This window comes from Rhea pennata, chromosome 12 (genome assembly GCF_028389875.1).
Source record: "Rhea pennata isolate bPtePen1 chromosome 12, bPtePen1.pri, whole genome shotgun sequence".
In the NCBI taxonomy this organism is placed as follows: domain Eukaryota; kingdom Metazoa; phylum Chordata; class Aves; order Rheiformes; family Rheidae; genus Rhea; species Rhea pennata.
In genome coordinates, this window is record NC_084674.1 from 6,482,513 (window position 1) to 6,503,516 (window position 21,004).

The 21,004-nt window shown below is 37.4% G+C and overlaps 1 protein-coding gene across 6 annotated transcripts in view; it reads left to right on the forward strand.

The window, feature by feature from the left end:
• TAFA4 (TAFA chemokine like family member 4) overlaps positions 1–19,598 on the forward strand; it is an 80,226-nt gene extending 60,628 nt beyond the window's left edge. For 5 of the 6 annotated variants that reach the window (XM_062585504.1, XM_062585505.1, XM_062585508.1 and 2 more), the window contains 3 exons: positions 4,405–4,560; positions 12,766–12,849; positions 17,760–19,598. In XM_062585504.1, the coding sequence (XP_062441488.1) occupies positions 4,405–4,560; positions 12,766–12,849; positions 17,760–17,869 (350 nt within the window). In that variant the 3' untranslated portion in view covers positions 17,870–19,598. Of the gene's footprint in view, positions 1–4,404; positions 4,561–12,765; positions 12,891–17,759 lie in introns of all 6 variants that reach the window. The other variant, XM_062585509.1, reaches the window with a different exon arrangement.
• The last annotated feature ends 1,406 nt before the right edge of the window (positions 19,599–21,004 follow it).

The window sequence follows — 21,004 nt, forward strand, 5'->3', positions numbered from 1 at the left end:
CTTCCTAGTTTGTACTTACGTGTTCTTCAGAAATGATGATTGCCTTCTCTGAGAATCAAACTATGAAGGCTGCCTAGAAGCTGTACGTAGTCCACCTTATTTTGGGCTGGAAGGCCCACAGATAACAAAGAAATGGTCACAGAACCTTCCTGTAGCAAGACTTGAGCACCTGAGAGCTGTTATGACTCATTTGTATCTCCTTATGGAAGGTAGCAAAATTCACAGCAGGAAGCGGCCTGGGGGTTGTTGCCATTAGTAGTCCCTCTCCATTATGTCTTTTGTATGTCTTATGTTTTATATAGAGGCATAGACAGAGAACCTGCTTTTAGTTGACTGGAATGGCAGTGGTATTTCTAAGGAAGCTAAGCTGTAAATAAACTGGGATATTGAAAGCAGCACATGTACTGCACTTGTGAACGGAAGTAATGCAGAACCCCACAGTTTTCTCCCCTTCCTTGCATCTGGCTGGAAGACATATTAGGTATGCAGACGGTGTTCCATGACAAGAACCTCTCTCCGGTACTGTTGCTGATAAAAATGTATATCTCCTTGGAGAGTTTTCTTATTTAAATGGGAAGATGTAACTGAATTTCAACTGTAAATATTGACAGCCTGTAGGTTGCTGATCTGAACAGGTTTACAGGGGAAGAGGTATGAATTTATGGGCTTTTTTATAAGTGAGCCCAAAGGGGTATTGCTCCCCAGAGCCTGACTTTCTAGCTATCTCTCGCTGCAGTTCTCCCTGAAATGGCTTTCCTGATGGCACAGAATTCACTTACTGTGATCTTCACACTTTAAAAATGCTTTGGTCCCTGTTCCTCTAATGACTAGACTTCCTTAAAATCCATTGATTCTAAAATATTTTAAGGCAGTTCACGAGTTTTTCTGTCTTTATGTTCTCAGTCATACTTTAAGTGTGCTTTAAATCTGAGATGAAGGTTTGTTATCTAGTGCAGGATGGAGATTAAAACATGCAGGAGAATATTCTTATGTTCCTTCTTTTTGCTGCCTTTGGGCACCTGAATGTAGATATGATGAATTTCAGTAGATCTAGGCAGGGAATAATCTGTTTGAGTTGGTGGTTGGGTTTTTAAGATATTCTGTGAGTTTTGTTAACTCCGAAAGCCACCCTGCAAACTGAAGACCTGTTCTCTAGATTGCTGAAAGCTGAGAAAATGGTATTGGAAACTAGCATGTTAGCATTTAGCATTTGTTCAGCGCTTGCTCACAGATACATCATGAGGAAATGCGTATGATGTTCAACAGAGTAAGTGTAAAGATGTGCATGAATAAGCAATAGAAATATAGATGTGAATGTGAAGGAGGGGAAAGACAATTATAAGGGCAATCCAATTAATGCAAATGATGCATACAGATGTCTTTGACTTTTTTAGTACCTTTCACTATGTTACTCCAGTGTTCAAGAGATCAGCACGTTAGGGACAAATGAGGAGCACATTCTTCCTTTGCAAGGCAGCAGCACTGTCTCAATATAGATTAGCATTCCTACCCTTGAAGCAGACGGGGAGGGGACGGGACACTTTCTCTTACCTCCTTGGCTGGCTAGGAAGCATGAATGAGTGTACAGTACATAGCCATCAAAGAAAAGAACCCATGTAACTTAACTTAGCCTTTTGCAAACATCTATGTGCTTCTTGATTCCTGGCACTCTAGGGGAGAAGTATCATTACTTTAAAATTCAGATAGGCCAATTGGAAGCAGTCCCTATGATTTTGGGGCTCATGGCCTATTTGATTTATATTGTTGTTGACTTAGCAGGACTTTTCACTTAAAAGCAGCAGGATTTGGACTTGGAAATAGATATTCATTCAGCTACATATTGATCTCTGGAATTGGATCTAGTCCACCTTTATGATGTACAAATCTGACAGGCTTTATAACTCCCAGCAAAGTGTCTTCCACTCTTCTGTTGGCATCTAATGTCTGGTGAATAATGATTTTAATTAAAATAAGACCTGATTGCTTGGTCTTTCATATGTGGCACATAGCAAACTCAAATGTGGTTTGAACTGTTTCAGATGTTTGCCTTTTCTTCACATCATTATAAAATATTTCCTTCAAGAGATAGTCTAGAATTTCACCTTGCGCTATTGAAATCAATAGACCTTTGTTGTCGACTCGGTGAGTGCAAAATCCCCGCTATAAGCACTTTAGGAAACAGATAGAAATTTTTCCATTTACTCCAAGAGGTTTTGGCTCCAACAAACAAACAAACAAACAAATGCTCTCTTAAACTAAAACCATAATTAAAAAAACCCTTTTCTTTCAAAACCTCAGGCCATCTATTTATTATCTCCAAACATTGTCATGTGAATTTGTTTTGTAAAACAATACTTTGGAATAAAATGGCATGGCTATATTATTTATTTTTTTAGTTGTGGAGTTTTTTTGTGTATTTATTTCCCATGTCGACTTACAGAAAAGCTGTTGTCCTGCAAGCTGGTTGCTGTTTTTGCTTTTTTATGTTGTTATGATATGGGTAATAGGTACTTGCACAAAAATTCACAGTCTGTCAATAAAAATGCAGTAGCTATGTGAGATACTTTTATGCTGTCTTCAACGTTTTTCCAACTTTCTGTAAAATACATTATGCATTTTCCTGTTGTAGCATATTTTGCTTGAAAGTACAGTGTAGCTTTTATCTTCAGGAAGAAAAAAGAATACATATCTCTGTATATATAATTTCTCTTTACATTTTGAGTATAAACATAGAAGACTAAATTTGCTTTCCAAGATTGTATATACATAGTTTTCTGTCCATTGAGGTTGTTGCGAATACAAATTTGGCAACAAAAGTCAAGCAGCTCTCCAGCTATGTTTGAAATATTTCTGAAACCAAAACACACACAGCAAAGGAGTGTTGCCAAGTCAACCTTTTAAAAAAATATACATTTTAATACTCCATGTTTTTTGGAAAACCTACTTAGAAGCCTAAATTGCATTACTAACTTTATTGCAGGTTGAGAATTCCCACTTAATAAGCTCATAAAAATTCCTGCTCCAAAAGCACGGTAATCTCAATGGCTTCAGTAAGATAGTCTCTATGAGCATGCAAGTCTGGCCATTTTGTATGAGACCAAGGTGTTCCTGATCTCAGAATCCTGCCTGGCGTCAGTCACTAACAGGTAGCAGGGCAGAGTGAGTAGAGTAAGCAGGACAATCCTCCAAGCATGTGTTACTTCTTTTGCTGTATCTCTCTGTTTCTGAACAGTGCTTTCCCTTTCACCTTCCTTTCTTTATTCTCCTCTACCTTTGATATTACATACCCACCTACACTATCTGCACCTTAATGTCTTCTCATATAAGGGGCTTGCATGGCTTTGATGGTGAATACTTTATTATTCTCAGCATTGTCTTTCTATCTAGCTCACTTACAATAAAAAGAAAAAAGCCATTTCTGTAGTGCTGTTGCAAGACGCTTTACAAACATAGGTAAGAGCCATCCAAGGCCTTCTGTACGTAAGATGAGAGAAATCTAAGATGAAGACCATTCAGGAAAGTGAGGATGTGGAAATGGTTTATGAGAAGAGAGGGCTTTTGTGAAGTGGGAGTTCTGAGAAAAGATTTTAGGCAAGGCAGGGGGTGAGTCTGGCAGTAGAGGAAGTTAGTCAGGTACAGAGAATGGTGTAGCCAAGATATGAAGACAGGAGTGGGGAAAAGAGATGAATGGAAGAATAAATTTGGAGAAATAGGGTGCCTTGAAGTGTGAGGAAAAATTCTTGAGAGGAAGGCAATATGATAGAGCATTTATCACAGGTTTCTTCAAAATGAGCTGGGAGGGACCTAAAAAAATCCATATAGTTTGTTCTTTTTTTTGTGATAACGCCTGACTGTCTTTGACAGTTTTGCATCCCACCTTGTTCTTGGAAACCTGAAATGATGGACATAGCGAGAAGTGCTTACATCATATTATTATGTTAGAAAGTTTCCCTATTATCTAAATTAACTCTCCCTTGTATTAAATGTTATCCTATCCATTGAGTCCATTTATGAAGAGAAAGGATTTGAATATAAAACCTAATAAAAGAGAGGAAGTCAAAGGAAGGAGGAGTGTGCTCTGTCTCTGTATGCTTTCTGTCCAGTTCTTTAGTTGGCTAGTGCAGTCTCCTTTTCTCCCTATGGAGAGAGGCCCTTCCCTAAGGCCTGGGGAAGACAGGTGGAAAAATTGACTTGTTAGGATGAATTAATCTATTGTTAGTAAGAACAGGGTAAATTCAGGGAGTAAGCCTGGTCCTACCACATGCTTTGCCCCTTCATCTTCCAGGGACTTACATGGGTGTTCAAGAGACTCAGTATCTTGTAGGACTGAACAAAGTGACCTTTACCTTATGCACTGATGTTGTTTTGTTTTGCTCTCCAACGCGCCAACTCTGCAATTATTAGAACAGCATCAAGTCAAGCAAGGGACGTGTGAAGTTGTGGCAGTGCATCGTTGCTGCAATAAGAACCGGATTGAAGAACGGTCACAAACGGTCAAGTGCTCCTGCTTCCCAGGGCAGGTGGCTGGTACAACAAGGGCTCAGCCGTCTTGCGTGGAAGGTAAGCAGTCTTCCACTCAGTCATGGTTCATTAAGATTGTTTGAGAAGTTTAGTCTCCTTGATTGTTTGACTTCTCACTGCCTCAAAAACATAATCCTTTCTTTTGTTAATTTTGGAAACATCTCTGTGCATTGATGATAATGAGTATGTGCATAAATCTGGGTGTAATTAATCCTCTTAATGTATGTGCTCGTCCATTTCATGTCCATGCCAATAAAACTTTTTAATTTTTCCACACAAGAATTCTCCTGTAAAACTAGCCTGAAAACAGCATAAACCAAGAAATTCAAGCTAATGATATTAACTCTTCCTGTTGCCTCTTGACTTAATAGCATGGCCAAAAAGTCATCAGTTAGTAAGTGCAGTCCTAACATTAGGCATGTAAATAATGCTGAGATACATGATTTTGAGACTTGTTCTTGGGTGAATGTTCCACCGTTTTATATACTGAATGGGCTCTTACAGTGGACTTCAGTATGTTAACACCACTCCATGTCTTTTCGGTTGTATGTGCTGATGTCCAAATGTCCTGGAATTTGGACAGCGCAGCAGAGGTAGCTTACCATTGCATAGGACATAATGTCTGAACTAGAACATCCACCATGAAGAGGGAAAAATGTGGTACAGTTGCCCTTGTCCATCACCTTCTTGGGTAGATGTTGAAATCCTCATGGAGCTCTAAGTTGCTGTTCTTACACTTTTAGTAGTATAACTCATGTGAAGTTGAGTATATACACTGAAGCTAAAATCTTACCTTAATTCTAATGCTGACTAGACATTCTGAGGATTTATAAAACTTCCCTCCCTGAGGTTCACTCTGCACTTCATCTCCACCCTTTTCCTCTCTGACTTATCAGCAGTTCAAAAACTATGGGTCACTCTTCTGCCTTTTCCCACCAGCAGAGTCTATTCCCTGGAGCTGCTGCTATCTCATAAATTGAGTTAATACAAAACTGAGATTTTTTTCATCTTAGAAAAAGTCTAGTAAAGACTTCTTTTCTTTATTTATAAGTAAGCATTCTGATGTTACTAAAATACAAAATTCTGTAAAATTTACATTTAAATTGAAGCGAAGAAGAAAAATAGAGTAGCTCACTGCTAATTAATATTGGCACAAAAGTTACCAGTTCCTCTATTTTGTTAATTCATAAATAAGGTATTTCTGTTGTTATTGCTTTTCATACAAAGTTGTGACCTTCACAACTTAAATATAAAACAGAAGTTTCAAAATCCAAATTTTTTTAGCCTAACTTTAAGAGATATTTTGATCTAAACATAAACCTCTAAGTACATGCAATGTGTCTGATTTTTTAACATGTTTTCTCTTTGAGAAAATTTTATTGAAGAAAATATTTTTTTCTAGGTGTTTATACTTCTCATTCTTATAGTTGAGGAACACAATCAACTTCAACTTGCAGTTTGTTAAGTAGTACCTTTTGTATTTTTAGGGGATACGCCAAGCAACACTAATACTTTTACATATGATAGATAATAAAAGAAAGGTGTTATTTTAGACTTGATCTGCATGATGATCTTACAGAAGTCTGCCTTTGCTTCCTATTTTTAAGTGAAGGTCTGTTTTCTGTTATACCTTTAACAACCTAGGAAGCAATTAGGTAGGTTTAGCTTTCCTTTATGCCAGACAGGCACATCACTGGTCCTAGATCCTAGACAGTCTATGAGAAACGAAGTCTACTGAGAGAAATAGGTTGTCGTAGAATACTGGAGGCACCAACGATCTGGGACTTGGGCAAAGTCTAGACGACCTGTACTTATCTTTCTGTTATGAACTGGAACTTACTATTTGAGCAGCTTTTGACTATAATCATTTTGGATTTTGTTTTCCCTAGCAAATTATAATCAAAGAAAAAACCTTTCTCATTTGAAATTTACAATTTTTCCTGATTTTGGTAATTTGCAAGTTTCTTTTTTTTTTTTGTAGTTTTCTCAGTCTTGCAGCATATAGGTTTCCTGATCCAGCTCCCACTAGGTTTCAGTGATTGTTTGTTTGTTAATTAGAGTGAGGGCAGACCTTGGTTCCCCAAATGAAACTCCTTGTTGGTAAGTATTGGGCATTGTGCCCTTTTGTATAAATTAGGTGTGAAATAGGTGTAAAAGCCCATTGTGATGTTTTTTAGGGTAGAGTAATAGGCCAGTTGGATATTTTACATGTTGAAATAGTTTGACAAGTGCTAAAGAATTTTATACGAGCTCAAATTAAAATAGCAGTGTATTTGAATAGCAGTATATGTTAAAACTAAACAGTGCTCAGAGAGCTAGTGAACAAGTGTACCGGTACTGAGAGGTACCAGAGTTTCAGGAAGGCTTCCTATTTGAACTAAATCATAATTAGATATTTTCATAATTACATTCCCACATATGTCTGCACACACAACTGACATTTTTTTTCTTGTGATTGTGATGAGGAGGGAACTAAGTACTTTGGTGTTGTAGATAGTAGACATCCAGTTAAGTTGCAAAGAAAAGGTTAAAAGTGCTTCAGAAAGGAATATAAAAACTAGTTAAATCTTGCAAATGCCTCAAGTGAAAGTCTTGAGTGCCTTGATATGCTATGAATAAGTCCTTGTCCATGTTATACAATAATACTGTACTGTGGGGCTTAACTAACATTTATAGAGTGCTTTGTGTTTCTACAGCGTCTTTCATCCTGGAAACTTTAATTATTGGTAGTAACAGAAGTCAAAAGAGTTCATATAAAAATAAGGATGGGAAGGTGAAAATCAGTTTACTACAGGTTGGGATCTTCCAGAGCATTTTCATCCGAACATGAGATACTCACTTGTCATAGCCTGGATGAGGGCACTGGGCAATAAGTCTCTGGGTCAAGGCATTTTTTTATCCTTTGCCCATGACAACACTCTCATTAATTTTCTTCTTGCTCACGTAATTGCATTTTGTATGCAGACAACAAGAAACTCTGTCATTTGTGTATTTCAGCTGAGTCCCGAAATCTATTGACAAGTATTGGCAAACAAAAAAACCAAGGCTATGTCTTCTGTACACATGCATGCTTCATTTTCCTGTTTTTTTTTTCTTTTTTTGAGCCCCCAGGCACAGGCCAACTTGATGGTTTGCAGAGTGTTGCTGTAGATAAATTGAGCCGCTAAGCTCAGAAAAAAGCAGAGCCTGTGAAAGGGAGTATTTGAATATGCAGGGAAGAGGTACTACACAGCCTGCAAAGCCTGCCTTCAATTGCAACTATACTACTCAATTGCAGCTATAGAAAATTTTGCTTAGCAAAGGTCAACTCATTCTTTTGTCAACAACAAAAAAACATTTACATTTAAAGTAATCATTATGGGATTTTGTTTTTACCCATTTTCTTTATGGAAACAAACATCCTTGAGTAAGTACCTCCAGCCTGGCTAACAGCTACTGCCAAGAAGATAAAACATTAATAAGTTTCATCTGTAATGAAGCTATCTTAGCTAAGTGCATTAAATGCATCTCTGAGTAAATTATCACGAGCCAAATCATCTTCCACCCAGGCAATTCTATCAGTCTTAGAATATAGAAAACATTCAGATAGGAAATAAATGTGAATGGGAATCAAGAATTATTTAAGAAGATCTTTTAGAGGGCCAAAGAACTGCAGTGAAGCAAAAGGACAATTTTAGCTGAAAGCCCCCTGGGTTCCAGTTTGAAGTGAAGAGAGGATATGGAATCAAGAAAACAAACAATCAGTACATAACAAACAGATAAAAGAAGAAATAGCTGAGAAGATTTCCCTCCCACTGTTTTGAATGTATTTCAGAATACTTGGGAATTCAAAAGGATGCTATTGTTGTGTCACTATTCAAAGAAGAAAAGGAAATATACAATAGAATAAATAGTGTTCTGAAAATTTATACAGAAAGTTTAATCCAGTGGGGTGGGAAAGAAATCTGTATTTGTCAAGACTAAGGATAGTGTAAATTACTTTGTTAAAGTAAATGTGGAACACAAAGAAATCCACATGCACAGAGACACACACAGGTGTGAGCCCATAATGCATGAGATATTAAAAGCATTAATGCTGAGGCAGAAAGGTTCCATGGATCCATATCACTGTTCTGCTTTTGGTAACAAGTGGGATGGTGAGATACTTTCTACTTTATTGTTAACTAAAGAAAGTGGTAACTGACATCTACAGGGATTCTTTTTTCTGTAATTCTAAGCCTGTTTTAGTCCTAACAAGCTGTCTAATAGTTTTCTGGTTAGCTAGTGTAATTTGATTTTTTTTTTTTTTTTTTGAATACGTGGGTTATTCTAGAAAAGTATTAATATTGTACCAGTTTTCAGAGGGTCAGTAGCATGGTCTGGATACTTAAGGTGCTGTTAGGTTGATATCCGTCCTATGCGAAATAACTGAGAAGCTGGTATGGTATCCAAGTAGCAAGGAATTCCTGAAATATAGATCACATGAGTCAATGTGATTTTCTGGAAAATAGATTTGCCAGACACAACTGATTTAATTATTTGAGGAGTATTCTAGACTGATACAGGTAATTGTTTGACTGGAAACGTTTAAGCCTGGTTCTTCCAAGTTTTTTTGCAAGATATCATGTATAATTTATTCATCCAAAGAATTGGTTTCTAAATATATTTGGAGGATTTAGGTCTTATTTTTTGTAAGCTGTTTAACTTTGAACCGTATGACATATTACTTACTACTATGTGCTCTGCTCTGTGTCAGTTACCTAGCATACCTAAAGCATAACTTTAAAAGCACAGCTCTCCATAGAGTCATCAGTGGAATATGGTAGTCAAATGGGACATGCATATTGGGATTTCACAGTGCTCAGCTCTATGCCTGACACTCCGCAGCACTTCAAGAAATGACTTGAAAGCAAGTATAGGATCACTCCTGATAAAAAATCTGTGGTTTTCGTTCAGTGGGGAAAAGGAATAATTAGAGATGTGCCTAGGACAGTCACTTGAAGTAGTCCTGAAGTTAGACCTGTTTGAAAAAACTCTGTGTTAGTAAAGACAGGTGTATTATGAATGAAAAACTAAAAGAGTTCAAACAACTGCTTATCAGACAGAAAGCTGAGAAGTTACTAGATTGTAGCATGTTCAGTATCTTCACAAGAAGAATATGATTGCTAACAGGCACTGTAATGTAGGATAAGAAAGCACAATGGAGTAATTGGAAGAGGAAGAAAAGTAAGGCTGTGTGTTCATACTGAGACTGTTTAACTGTTGGAGAAAAGTGACCTTTGGGGAAGTTTCTTTCTTCACCTGTTTCAGACTGGCTTTGGAGACACTGTGTAGCCACACACAGCTCTGGGACACAACACAGTGAATCACATGAGGCAAGACAAGATGATATATTGACATCTTTTGACCTTAATCTCTATGAATCTACTGTTTCCATGAAATCACGTTATCTAGGGAATGATTTCAGCAGCAGAATTATTTCTGGCAGGGTAACCCCCAGCCAATCAGCTGGCAGATATCAGGCTAAAGCAGTCTCCTTTTTCCTCATGAAACCTTGTTGTATATGAGAGTGGCATAGCTAGTCTCATTCCTCAGAAAAGTTATCTGTTGAAACCTCTTCAAGAGTGCCTCAATCTGATAAGAAAAGGAAACTTTTACATCCTTTAGCAAATCAAACCATTACAGTGACAATGATAGTTAAAGAATGCTTGTTATGAAGATGAGCCTAAAACTCTAAGAATTTTAATGGACTGATCTCAGGGGTGTGTTTGACACAAACAGGTATAGCCAGTTAGGACAAATAGAGTGGACGTTACAGATACTAAGAAATTGGACATAAAATGGATGTAAAAATTAGTGCTTTGATACAGCAAAGGATTGGGGATTTGCTGAAAGCAAATAGAATGAGATCTCTAGTAAGTATTTTAAAGTGTTAACATTAATCTGAAGAGAGGTATCCACACAGAGTAGAAATCAGTCAGTGAAAGGGTAGGAGTCAGCTTCACTGAACGTGTCTCAACAAGAGATGAATAGAAGGTAAAAAATGCAGTCTATTGAAGAACTTTTTGATCTTGTTGGAGTTACAGCTTGACTTTGCAGTGTTTTCCATGCACATCTGTGCTTGTTGCTAGGTAAGATGGTACTGTTGGACATGATGGGTCTGATTCACTATATTATATGCCTTATTTTCACGTGGTCCACTCATGCAAGGAAGTTGAATGGGCGTATTCGGTCAGTAGTGCTGTGTGAACCCAGTTTTGTGTTGCACTTTTGGCTAGTCAACAAACACTTTTTGAATAAGGTGTTAGAAGCAGGATGATGCAGGTTGCATAGGTAAATAAAAATTGCTATACTCAGTACATTTTCCGTGGTCTCAAAACATACCGCAGTTGAACAAGTAATCAGCATGAAAAATGCTGGCTGTAAGGAGTTACCATGTCAGTAACAGAGGCACAAGTGATGCTAGGCACCTGCAGGAGAGAGCCATGTGAGAAGTGGTTTTCAAGGTCTGAAAACAAACTTATGTTTCAAGGGTAGAAGGAAATACATGGCAACACTTTCACATAGCACAGCACAGGTTAAGTCTCAACATGTCACCATGTCCATATGCTCGAAGTAGCGCTGTGCAGAATTGTGTAAGGCAGCAGCCAGGCCTCCCAGGAGGACTCGCTGGCTTTGGAGCTGCGCTCTAAAGATGTAGCTAGCTTGCTTCCAGGTTCTCCTGTTTGGTCAGGGACCACTGTACATGCCATCAGTCTTGAATCTAGACTTGTAGAGTTGACCATACTTACTTGAAATAAATGTGGCATGGAAAATGCAACAAAGCTTATAAAGTAGTGAAGCTACAAAATAAATGATTGAACTCTATGTTTCAAGTAGAAATAATCCCTCACATCCCAGGAAGCACAGTCAAGTTTCATCCACTTCATCAATCAACAGTTAATCAGCATAGATGCAGATGATCATTGATCCAAAAAGCTAGTGACAGGAATCATGCGTTCATTTTATAGTTTTGAGATTGAAAGACTAGTTTATAAAATAGTGTCTGAAGCCAAACTGGTGTTCCAGTTATGTCTTTCATAGTCAAAAGATGCCTCATTTTCTATGCTAGAGGGAAAGTACAAAACAAAAGTAATTGAGCTTTTCAGCAATATCCTAGTGTCAGCTTGCCTGTTTGTCACCCTAATTTAAAGGTTGCAGAAATATGACTCTACCTTGAAATTAAAAAAAAAAAAAAAAGAAGAAGAAGAAGAAGAAGAAGAGTCTTACAAGAAGTAGGCTAAATTATTTTTATTCATCTCATTTGGACGCAACATCTTTTAAAGCATGCAATTCAATATTTTGTGTGCATAGCAGAATAATGCAGAGTGAGTAAATCAACATTTTCATCCTTTTTATTTTGAAATTCAATTTAGGTTATGTAAGATTGTGAACAGATACATTTCATAATCATTTTCTGTGATTTGATAAATCCCATGCACAATGCAAAACTGAGAAATGTGTGTGGGGTTTGCAGTGTTTGGGGGGCAAAATGTATCTATTGTTATCAACAGTATTAAAAAGTCATGATGTTTGTAAAAATAACAAGTATGGTCCTGTTAAGGGAGGCTTGCTTAAGAGTAGAAAATTAATAAATTGGCACAGTGAAAGCATATTGTTGTAATCTTCCAAAATATATAGCAAAACTGGCAATGTAACTGGTAATGTAACTGGCAAGTAGACTTCTAGTTAATAATGCATCTGCTTTCCAGTGGTCCCACTTCTTTTTTTTGCACTATTCTCTGACAGACCTCACGTGCTCACCTCTGTGCAATTCTATTTTCTTACCCAATGAAGAGAGAAACTGATGTTCTTTCATCCAGCCTTACATGTGCATATCCAAATTAAACAAGTCATACCACGTTACAGCAGGTACTTAACTGAAGCATATAAATGAAGGAGGCAAGTCACCTCTGTAGTCAGTGTAGACAGAAGACAATTCCAGAGGTCAATTCAAACATTAGAGTTGAATCATTCTCTGGAGGTGCCTGGCTGTCTTTACTATTTTCACATGTCATTTACCCTTCTGTGTGCTGGTGAAGGTTTTAGCCACATCTTAAGCTCAAACAGGATCAGTATGATCATAAGGTAGTATCATAACAGTAATTGTTCATTTTACTTTTTGTAATCAAACAGCTAAACATAGCACAACAGCCTCCCTTCTAAAGTCAACAACAACAACAACAATAATAAAGATTGTATTCTGTTTCTCTTTTCTCTTTCTAGCTTCCATTGTCCTACAGAAGTGGTGGTGTCATATGAACCCATGTTTGGATGGAGAGGACTGTAAAGTACTGCCAGACTATTCAGGTTGGTCTTGCAGCAGTGGAAATAAAGTCAAAACCACAAAGGCAAGTACAGAGATCGCCTATATTTTAAAGGTGGCAGCCTGCTGACAGCCCTTGCTTGTTGCATTGCATCTGCTGGTGTGAGCGCCAGCACTGGACTCCTCACTGTTTTGGAAAGCAGTGATTAATGCAGTGGTTCTCAGGGAGGAAAATGCTGGGTCAGAACTGCCTCTTCACTCCCAGCCTGGTTAAATTAGCAGGTCGTAGAGTCAAAGAGGAGGAACCAAATGTAGCAATTCAGGTCTACATGTCCTCCCTGCCTGTGTTTACAATGGGGTAAGAGCCTCACAAGAGTATCTCTTTGACTAGTTCAGCCCTCATACCAATTTTTTTTTGGGGTGTGAACTTCGTACTGCTGGAGTGAAGACCCCTGCTTCCTAAGCAGTTTCTGAGTTATACCTATCTGGGAAGAAAGGAGGGAGGTTTTTGTGAGTCCTAGACATCGACTGCCAAGTTTGCATGTTTGTGCTTTTCTCCGTAGAGATTCGGTGTCATGAGTTGACTAAATTCCGTTAACTGGACTCTGTAACTCAGTTACACTGAGTTACCCACTGCTTCAGTCTTTAGTGAGCAAAGAAATCCTCTACTGTGCTCAGAGCTAGAGCTAGCACATTCCAGGATCAAGTCCTCAATTTGCAAACTGAACATAAGCATCCAGGGTCTTTACCAGGGCCACCAAAATTTATATTCCTGTGCCATTGGAAAGCCTTTTAGATACTGAAAGAAGTAGCCTGACTCAACTTGCTAAGAATCTGAATTAATGTCAGTGGGAACTGTGGAACACTGAGCACCACTGGAAATCAGCCTGCCTCGGATCATTTCTAATTACAGGCCATCGGATAGACAGCCTGTTTTTGAAAGAACTTTGCTATGCCATTCCGTTTCTTAATTAACGGTCATCAGAAAGAAAATATCATGTCCTCTGTCTGCTTCACAGTCTAAAATTAGCTCAATGCGTTAAACTTCAGCAAGTCATAGTGAACTACATGGCTGAATATATCATAAAACAAGAGTCTTCAGCATCCAATAGCAATCAAAGACATACACTTAGCTTTTCCCTTTACAACCTCTTCTAGCTGGGAATGAATGTTGTTGATAAGGTTACCTTCTGAGTTAATAAGCAAATACTAACACCAAATGTTGTTTAATAATGGCTGTTCTAAGAACTGAAGACTGTACTAAATTATATATGAAAGTGAAAATCAGATAGTTTGGGCAGCTGCAGTTTGATATTTGTGGTCCACAGCCCAGCCACACACACCTGTTGCATGGTGATAGGTTTAGTGGAAGAACCTGACCAAACAAGCCAGAGTCTGAAAAACCCTATTCCTTTCTCTAAGATCAGAGGAATTTTTACAGATCAATGTTATTTATCAAATGCTAGAGGTGTAGTCTGTAGTGCATCTATGCCTCAGCTGTACTTTCTGTGACTGGTACTACAGCTGGAAGTTGACCTGTACAGAGTGTTTTACTCTAGAATCAGTATGGGTGACTGGCAGTTAGTTACTGCAAGGCATAGATTACTCTCAGCCTTTGAATATTTTCCACAGGTTCTGACTTTAACTACTCATGCATAGGTAAGAGGTAGAGTGGCAATGTCAAATACATGGGTGAGACAGGTGAAGTAGGAGTTCTATGTAATGAATAAGACAATTTAATTTATGGACATACCTGAAAAGAGGTGGCACTTTATAGAAAAAAGACTTTTTTGGAAAAGAATAAGCTACGGTTAAATATTTCTAATACCTTTAATAGATTCAAGAGGGATGAATGGGAAGAGCAAAAAACTTTATGTTGGCATTGATGACGGAAGGCCTGAGGCGTCAAGTCTTCATTCATGCAGCTCTCTCCATTCCAATGAACAGTTCCCTTTAGTTCTTTGAGGTCAACTGACCATATGAGTCATATTGCCAGTGTTCATGAGTCTTGCTCATAAACAGTGAAAAGAGGCAGCCTCAGTCAGTGGGAGCTTACTAATAGAAGGGCAATTTTGACATGGATCACTTATTTTATTTTCCATGACACAAATTGCAACCACCAAACTACAGAATAATGCATTCTGATGAGTTAGGGATATCCTTATAAAGCTAGAGTGAGACAAATCACCCTACCTTCAATTATACCTGTGCAAATTCATCAAATCCAATGAGTTTGTGTAGGTCTAAGAGAGAGCGGAGTTTAGCAATGTGTGTGCAAATGTTACTACATTAAAACCTTCCTCTACTTTGCTGGGATCTGGAGAAATGCATTTTGCACTGATTAGGAGATTACTTTAAGGGGCATTTAATTGGAAGGGTAAGAAAACAACCAGCCCTCACGCTTGGATATGAGATATTTTACTAAATTACAGATATGAGTACTATTTGTTTTTTCTTTCATGTTTTTTTTTTTTCCCTTTCAGTGTCCTTTTGCTCCTTTATATTCAAGCACCTTAAGGAAGAGCTATCTTTTCTTGTGCATGTGATTAGCATCAGCACAGGGGAGATCCTGATTTTGACTGGTGTACTAGGGTATTGCAACAATATAAATAGAAATATGAATGACTAATTTAGTGGTTTAACATTGCACTGAAATGACACAAGACAGTCCTGAACTTTAGGTAGTGATTGACTGTGTTTGAGAAAGAAACAGGCCAGTAGTAGACTTCCTTAAAGGAAATGTCCCTTTAAAAGGCATCTCAGCCCCTCACTTCTTGCTTAACATTTCTTATAAATTCTTCCATTGTTTGTTGTATGTATTTTATATGTGGATGCTTCAGGGAAGTCACTGCTTTCCTGCTCTGCTTTTCAGTAGTTTGATTTTGACCCATACCAGCTTTGTCTATGCATTTACCTTTGTCTAACCCAGGAGAGTTATTTTAGAAGTTAGGATTTAATGTAGCTGTTTCCTCGGTAGTAGTGATATTTCCAAAAGCTCATACTATCCCCAGGTCTTTCTACTCCAGTAGCCGGCTTTTAGTATTGTACCTCTTGAGAATCAGTCTGAAATCATGATGTTTGTCATCTTTATTAGTACAAGTAAAAAGGACTTGAATTGTCCAAGGTTTTGTGGGTGACATTCGTTATGCCTAGTTGTAGCAACGTTTCCATCCCAAATCAATTGTTTAGAATTCCCCAGGGTCAGATGGAGAGAAATGGGTGATCATACAGTGTAACTGTGCTCATCTGAAAAAAGGTGTTCCCGAGGAAAGCTGATTTCTCTCTTCTGTAGCTTAAGGAAGGCTCAGATGACAAGCTCACATGCAGATGTCTTCTTACTAGATGGTAAATGCTGGGTCACAGAATCTGTCTCTGTATCCATATTTCTTTTACAGATATTTTGCATGTCTTATGTTGTGTGTGGTTTTCTCTGTCTACCAAGATTTGGGGCTGTTGCACAATTATAATAAGTAGTGATAACTCCGTATTCTGAACAGTAGCATGTGGCACATACAAGATTAAACTGGAAAGTAAATAGGTTAATTTTACAACAATTACCTTGTTATAGGGAAAAGTAAAGCATAGTATAACATATTTTTGATTAAAACTGAACCAAAGATTTGTCCAATTCAATCAACAAAATATGTATTAAATACATTTATTAAAATTACACACAACCAGAGTACTATATGAACTGCCTTATCTAATTATGACTAGTAGTCCAGCCAGTGCAACAACCTTCTCTCTCGGTGCTGAGATACTTAAATGAGAAAAAGTCAGCAAAACCCTTGTGGACAATTACAGCAAATGTACCCATCGTGAAATTCTTTCAATTTAATAGTTGGCTTAAGAATAAAACACCAGAGTTCAGATTCATTCCATATTAATTTTTTTTCTATGTTATGTAGCAAAGATGATCTTATTACCATTTAAATTTCTAATAAGTTTTTTAAATCTTACTAAGACCCTGGATCAGTGCTAGCTGGGACAATGAGTTTCACAGTTTCACAGGTTGAAAACAGGAAATATGCTGAAATAGGAAATGCCATTTAATCACTTCAAGGCTTCTATCTTTTCATTTGTGAAAATATTGGAGTAACTTGAAGTATATGAAGCTTGGGAGAGTCCTCATGTTTCTCAGTATTTGGATGAATAGTTACAGTAAGTGAGGCTGACAGTTAAACATGTGAAAAGCTGAAGAACTCTTACACAAGTTATTTCATGAAGGGAAATATATATGTCTCTGTACCAAGCCTCTGTTTAGCTTAGTAGCATGTCCAGACACCACTGAGCACAGCTGACAGACTTCCTCCCTATAAGCTGCCTGTTCCCATTCATTTCCAGGACGGGGTGTCTGACATGAGCCCTTATCACCATTGGGCTTGCATAACAGTGTATTTGTACATTAAGGCCTGTACATCCCTGAAGCACCTGACTGGGTATGCATATGGATATAATGGGAACAAACCACAGGATCCCCTGGGAGATGTGATATCCAGGAGTGGCTGCTGTTGCAAGAACAATTCATCCACTCTGCAGACTGTTCTGCCTGATCCCTAGCTCTCTCCCATGAAGCAGACCCCTGGGAATGGGTAGCAGTTTGCATGAATGATCCTTTGAGATGTGTGTCATACGTTTGTGTTGTGGGCATTGATGTTGAAAATGGTGGTAAGCAAAATAAAGCGGAAGGAGATTACTGTGAGATGTTGAAGGCAATTCAGTAATAAACTGCCATTCTTTCTCTACTAATCTCTGCTATACTTTTGAATAATAGTATAGTCAACATAGATTCTGCTTCTGTGCAAGTTATATGGAGCATATAGTTACGGCCAGAGCATGTTTATTCACTGTGTATTCACATGTACAGTTTCTTCACAGCATCAAAGCATGTTTTATCATACTACTATGATCACTTCAATGTAAATAACTCTCTCTCTTTTTTTTTTTTTTTTAGGTAACACGGTAGCAAAAAATAAACCTGTGGGTCATTACTGGAACAATGGCATGTGCAACCATGTTACTTCACTGTTACACAGAGACCCTTTTTTTGTGACAATGACATAGACTTAACTCTTTGAACTTGCAAAATTAGTGCGCAAAAAGGACAATACTTCTATGTTCAACTGTGATTGTAGTTCTTGAACCTAGATTTTGCTATACAGAATGATACATGTTTAATTTCACAAAGAAAAGCAATGAGATTTGTTTCTTCCTGAAATGCACATTGGATTCCAGGTTCTGACACCTGGCAACAGTTCTTGAAAATACACAGCTGGACTTCTGTGGTGCGTCAGGGATAAGACTTTCTTTATGATGCTAAGAACTGTAAAATTGCTTTAAATGATTTTATATCATTGAAGTAAGCTAGGGGGTCATAGAAAGATAATGATTATGTTACAACCAGTATGGATTTGTTTGAAGTACTTCTCACTTTACAATACAATCTAGTAATATAAAGCTGATCCTGATGCTAAGTGGGTCAATGGAATAGTGTTAGTAAATGATGTCAGTGTATTTTCAACTGTGATTTAGTAAATCAAGATTGAATGAAGATGAAAGGATGGCACTTATAAATTAGTAATAATAATTGTAAGGCATATTTTGTTTATATCTGTGCAATTATATTTATTTCATAGATAGTTCTAGGTATTTTAGCTTTTACATTCATAAGTGATGGCAGGGAAGCATAAAGAAGAGACAAAATTTGAAAGTAGACATAGTTTTTCTTGTTCTAAAATAAATCCATTCTCTAGGGGAATAGCAAAGTATACATATTCCTTGCCTCTTTGAATCTAGATATGGAAAAGAATTTAGCCATTAGCTAGAAATATTCATTGAGATGCCTCAAAAAAAGAGAGCATGCTTATATTGCATAAGGAAGGCTTGCTGGAAGAGGGGGTAATTTGTTTGGATTTTCATAGCTTTAGTTATATCCTAATAGGTAACATACTTAAAATTCGTGAGCAGAATCCTAGATAAAAACGAACCTTCAGTTTCAATTAGTTCTTGTTTAGAATGATTATAATAATTAAATGTCCAGTTCCTTGACAGACTGAATTTCTAAGTGGTTACACTTTGTGACACATAATTGTTCCATATTATTGTACATATGTTTCATACTGTTTTTCTTATTTTCCTGTTACAGTTTTTTGTCATTAGGCTTCATAAATAGCAGAGGTGAAGCCATAGCCAGTCTGTTCCCACTTCCATCATTTTTTGACTTAAGATGCATTGAAACAAACTAATATGCAATGATGCAGATAGATATCATGCAGATGAACTGCTGCTAACCCAGCTACTGAATTCATTGTTATGCTTCATGTAAATATGAGGGTAAAAATATACAACCAATTTTTATATACCAAAAATGCCAAAAATATTGAGTGTGTGTTGTACTAATTTAGGTCTTTGTGCACAAGCTTTCTAGTTTATGGGAAAGATACCGTCAGCAATGTGAAGCTATTCAGAGTAATAATTGTTAGTTTTTGATTTGCTGGAGTGAGTGGGAGTATTCATCCAGTTAATTTCATTGAAGTCAGTGGTGGGAAGGTCTGGCCTGTGTTTTGTTTTTGATTTCTCTGGTTTAGTTCATTTTCAATTATGTATTTGATTACAGCTGGGATCGTAGTGGTCATTGTACTTGGTGATAAGTAAACAAGAAATTTTCTGCTCTGTATTTGGACAGCTGAACAGTTATTCTACCTAATAGACTCGGCTTGCCCTAATTAACTCTACATTCCCAGTATTTTTCCATTGTTTTGATTTTCTAATTAAATTTTAAAATTACCTTAAATATGTCTACCATTTCTGTGCATACGTATTCAACAGTATCATCAGTGAAGTTCATTTTTGTTTATTGTTTGTATAAGGCTGATTGACAACCGGTATCTATTTATTTATTTTGGTATGAACTGTACAAAGGCATAGTAAAACATCTTTTCTGAGATGTTCTAATATAGACTGACAAAAAAGAAAAAGGATTTTAGAGAAAAACTATCCCTTTTTTTTTTTTTTTTTTTTTTTTGAAAATAAGTACAAAGAAAATAAGCTATTTTGCCAGTGGTCACATGCTAGATTTGTGGCAGAATTGAGAACTGAGGCAAAATTTCTTATATCTAATTAAGTTTTTCCCTTGAGTAGCATAAAAGTGGTACAGTATGTTACATGCCTTGCAGTAGCCATCTGGAAGGTACATTTGCAGTGTCAATTAGGAGGGGAGAAAGTTTGACATAAGTTTGATAACACAGGATTATGAAATACAGCCCAAATGAATGACTTGCCTTCCTAGAGCCTCAGGCCTTGACAATGCTTTTATATTTCTAAAGCAGCTATGTTTCAGAGGATCTCCAGTTGATTTACAGCCTTCCTGACTTACTGCACAAATGCTGTAATACATGCCTGTCTCTGTTTGGAGGTTTGCCACTTCTTCCAATGCTGTTGTCTGGCATCTGACATCAGTATTGTTGTTCTATTGAGCCATCGCAAAACTGAGGGCTCTGCCAGCAGCTCTGTTAGTAGAAGAGATCAACATTCTGGATTCTTGGTGTGTTCTGTATGTAAACGGCTTAGTTCATGCATATCTACTTGCTCTAGAAGAGCAGTATTCATAAGCAGCATACTGGCAATCTCTTAGAAACCTCAGCTTCCCATTGCTAAGCCTCTCTGGGGCTAAAACTCCTGGGTCATCGTGTCCAGGTTTTTGTTAGGACAGGAGCTACCTCCTTGTAGAATTAGATCCATAGGGTGAACTCTGTCTTAAGATCACAAGGTTTTGCCATACTATTTCTAACATAAGATTGTAGCAGGCACTAACTGTTCAGATGAAAGATTATTCTGATTTCAAGACTGAGCTGATTCATGTCCTGATCGTACCTCTCTATTACTTCTTAACTTTGTTATTTTTTCCCCTCATTAGTATGGCCCTGATGTATTTATAGAGAATAGTCTTCCCTCACTCAGCTGACATTTCAGTAGGCAAAAAATAACCATGGCCTCTTCATCTCTCTTTTTCTTCATTTATCTGTGTAGCCCTCTTTGCATCCATTGCAGCTTAGGTGAATCTTTTTTTGAACAAGGATTGCAATAATTATGTGCTTCACTTGACATATACTGTTGCCAGGTTTCTACAGTATCTTTAGCACTTTCCCATCTCTTCTGGAAATGCTTCATTTTCTACAGCCTATGTTGCTTTTGCCTTTT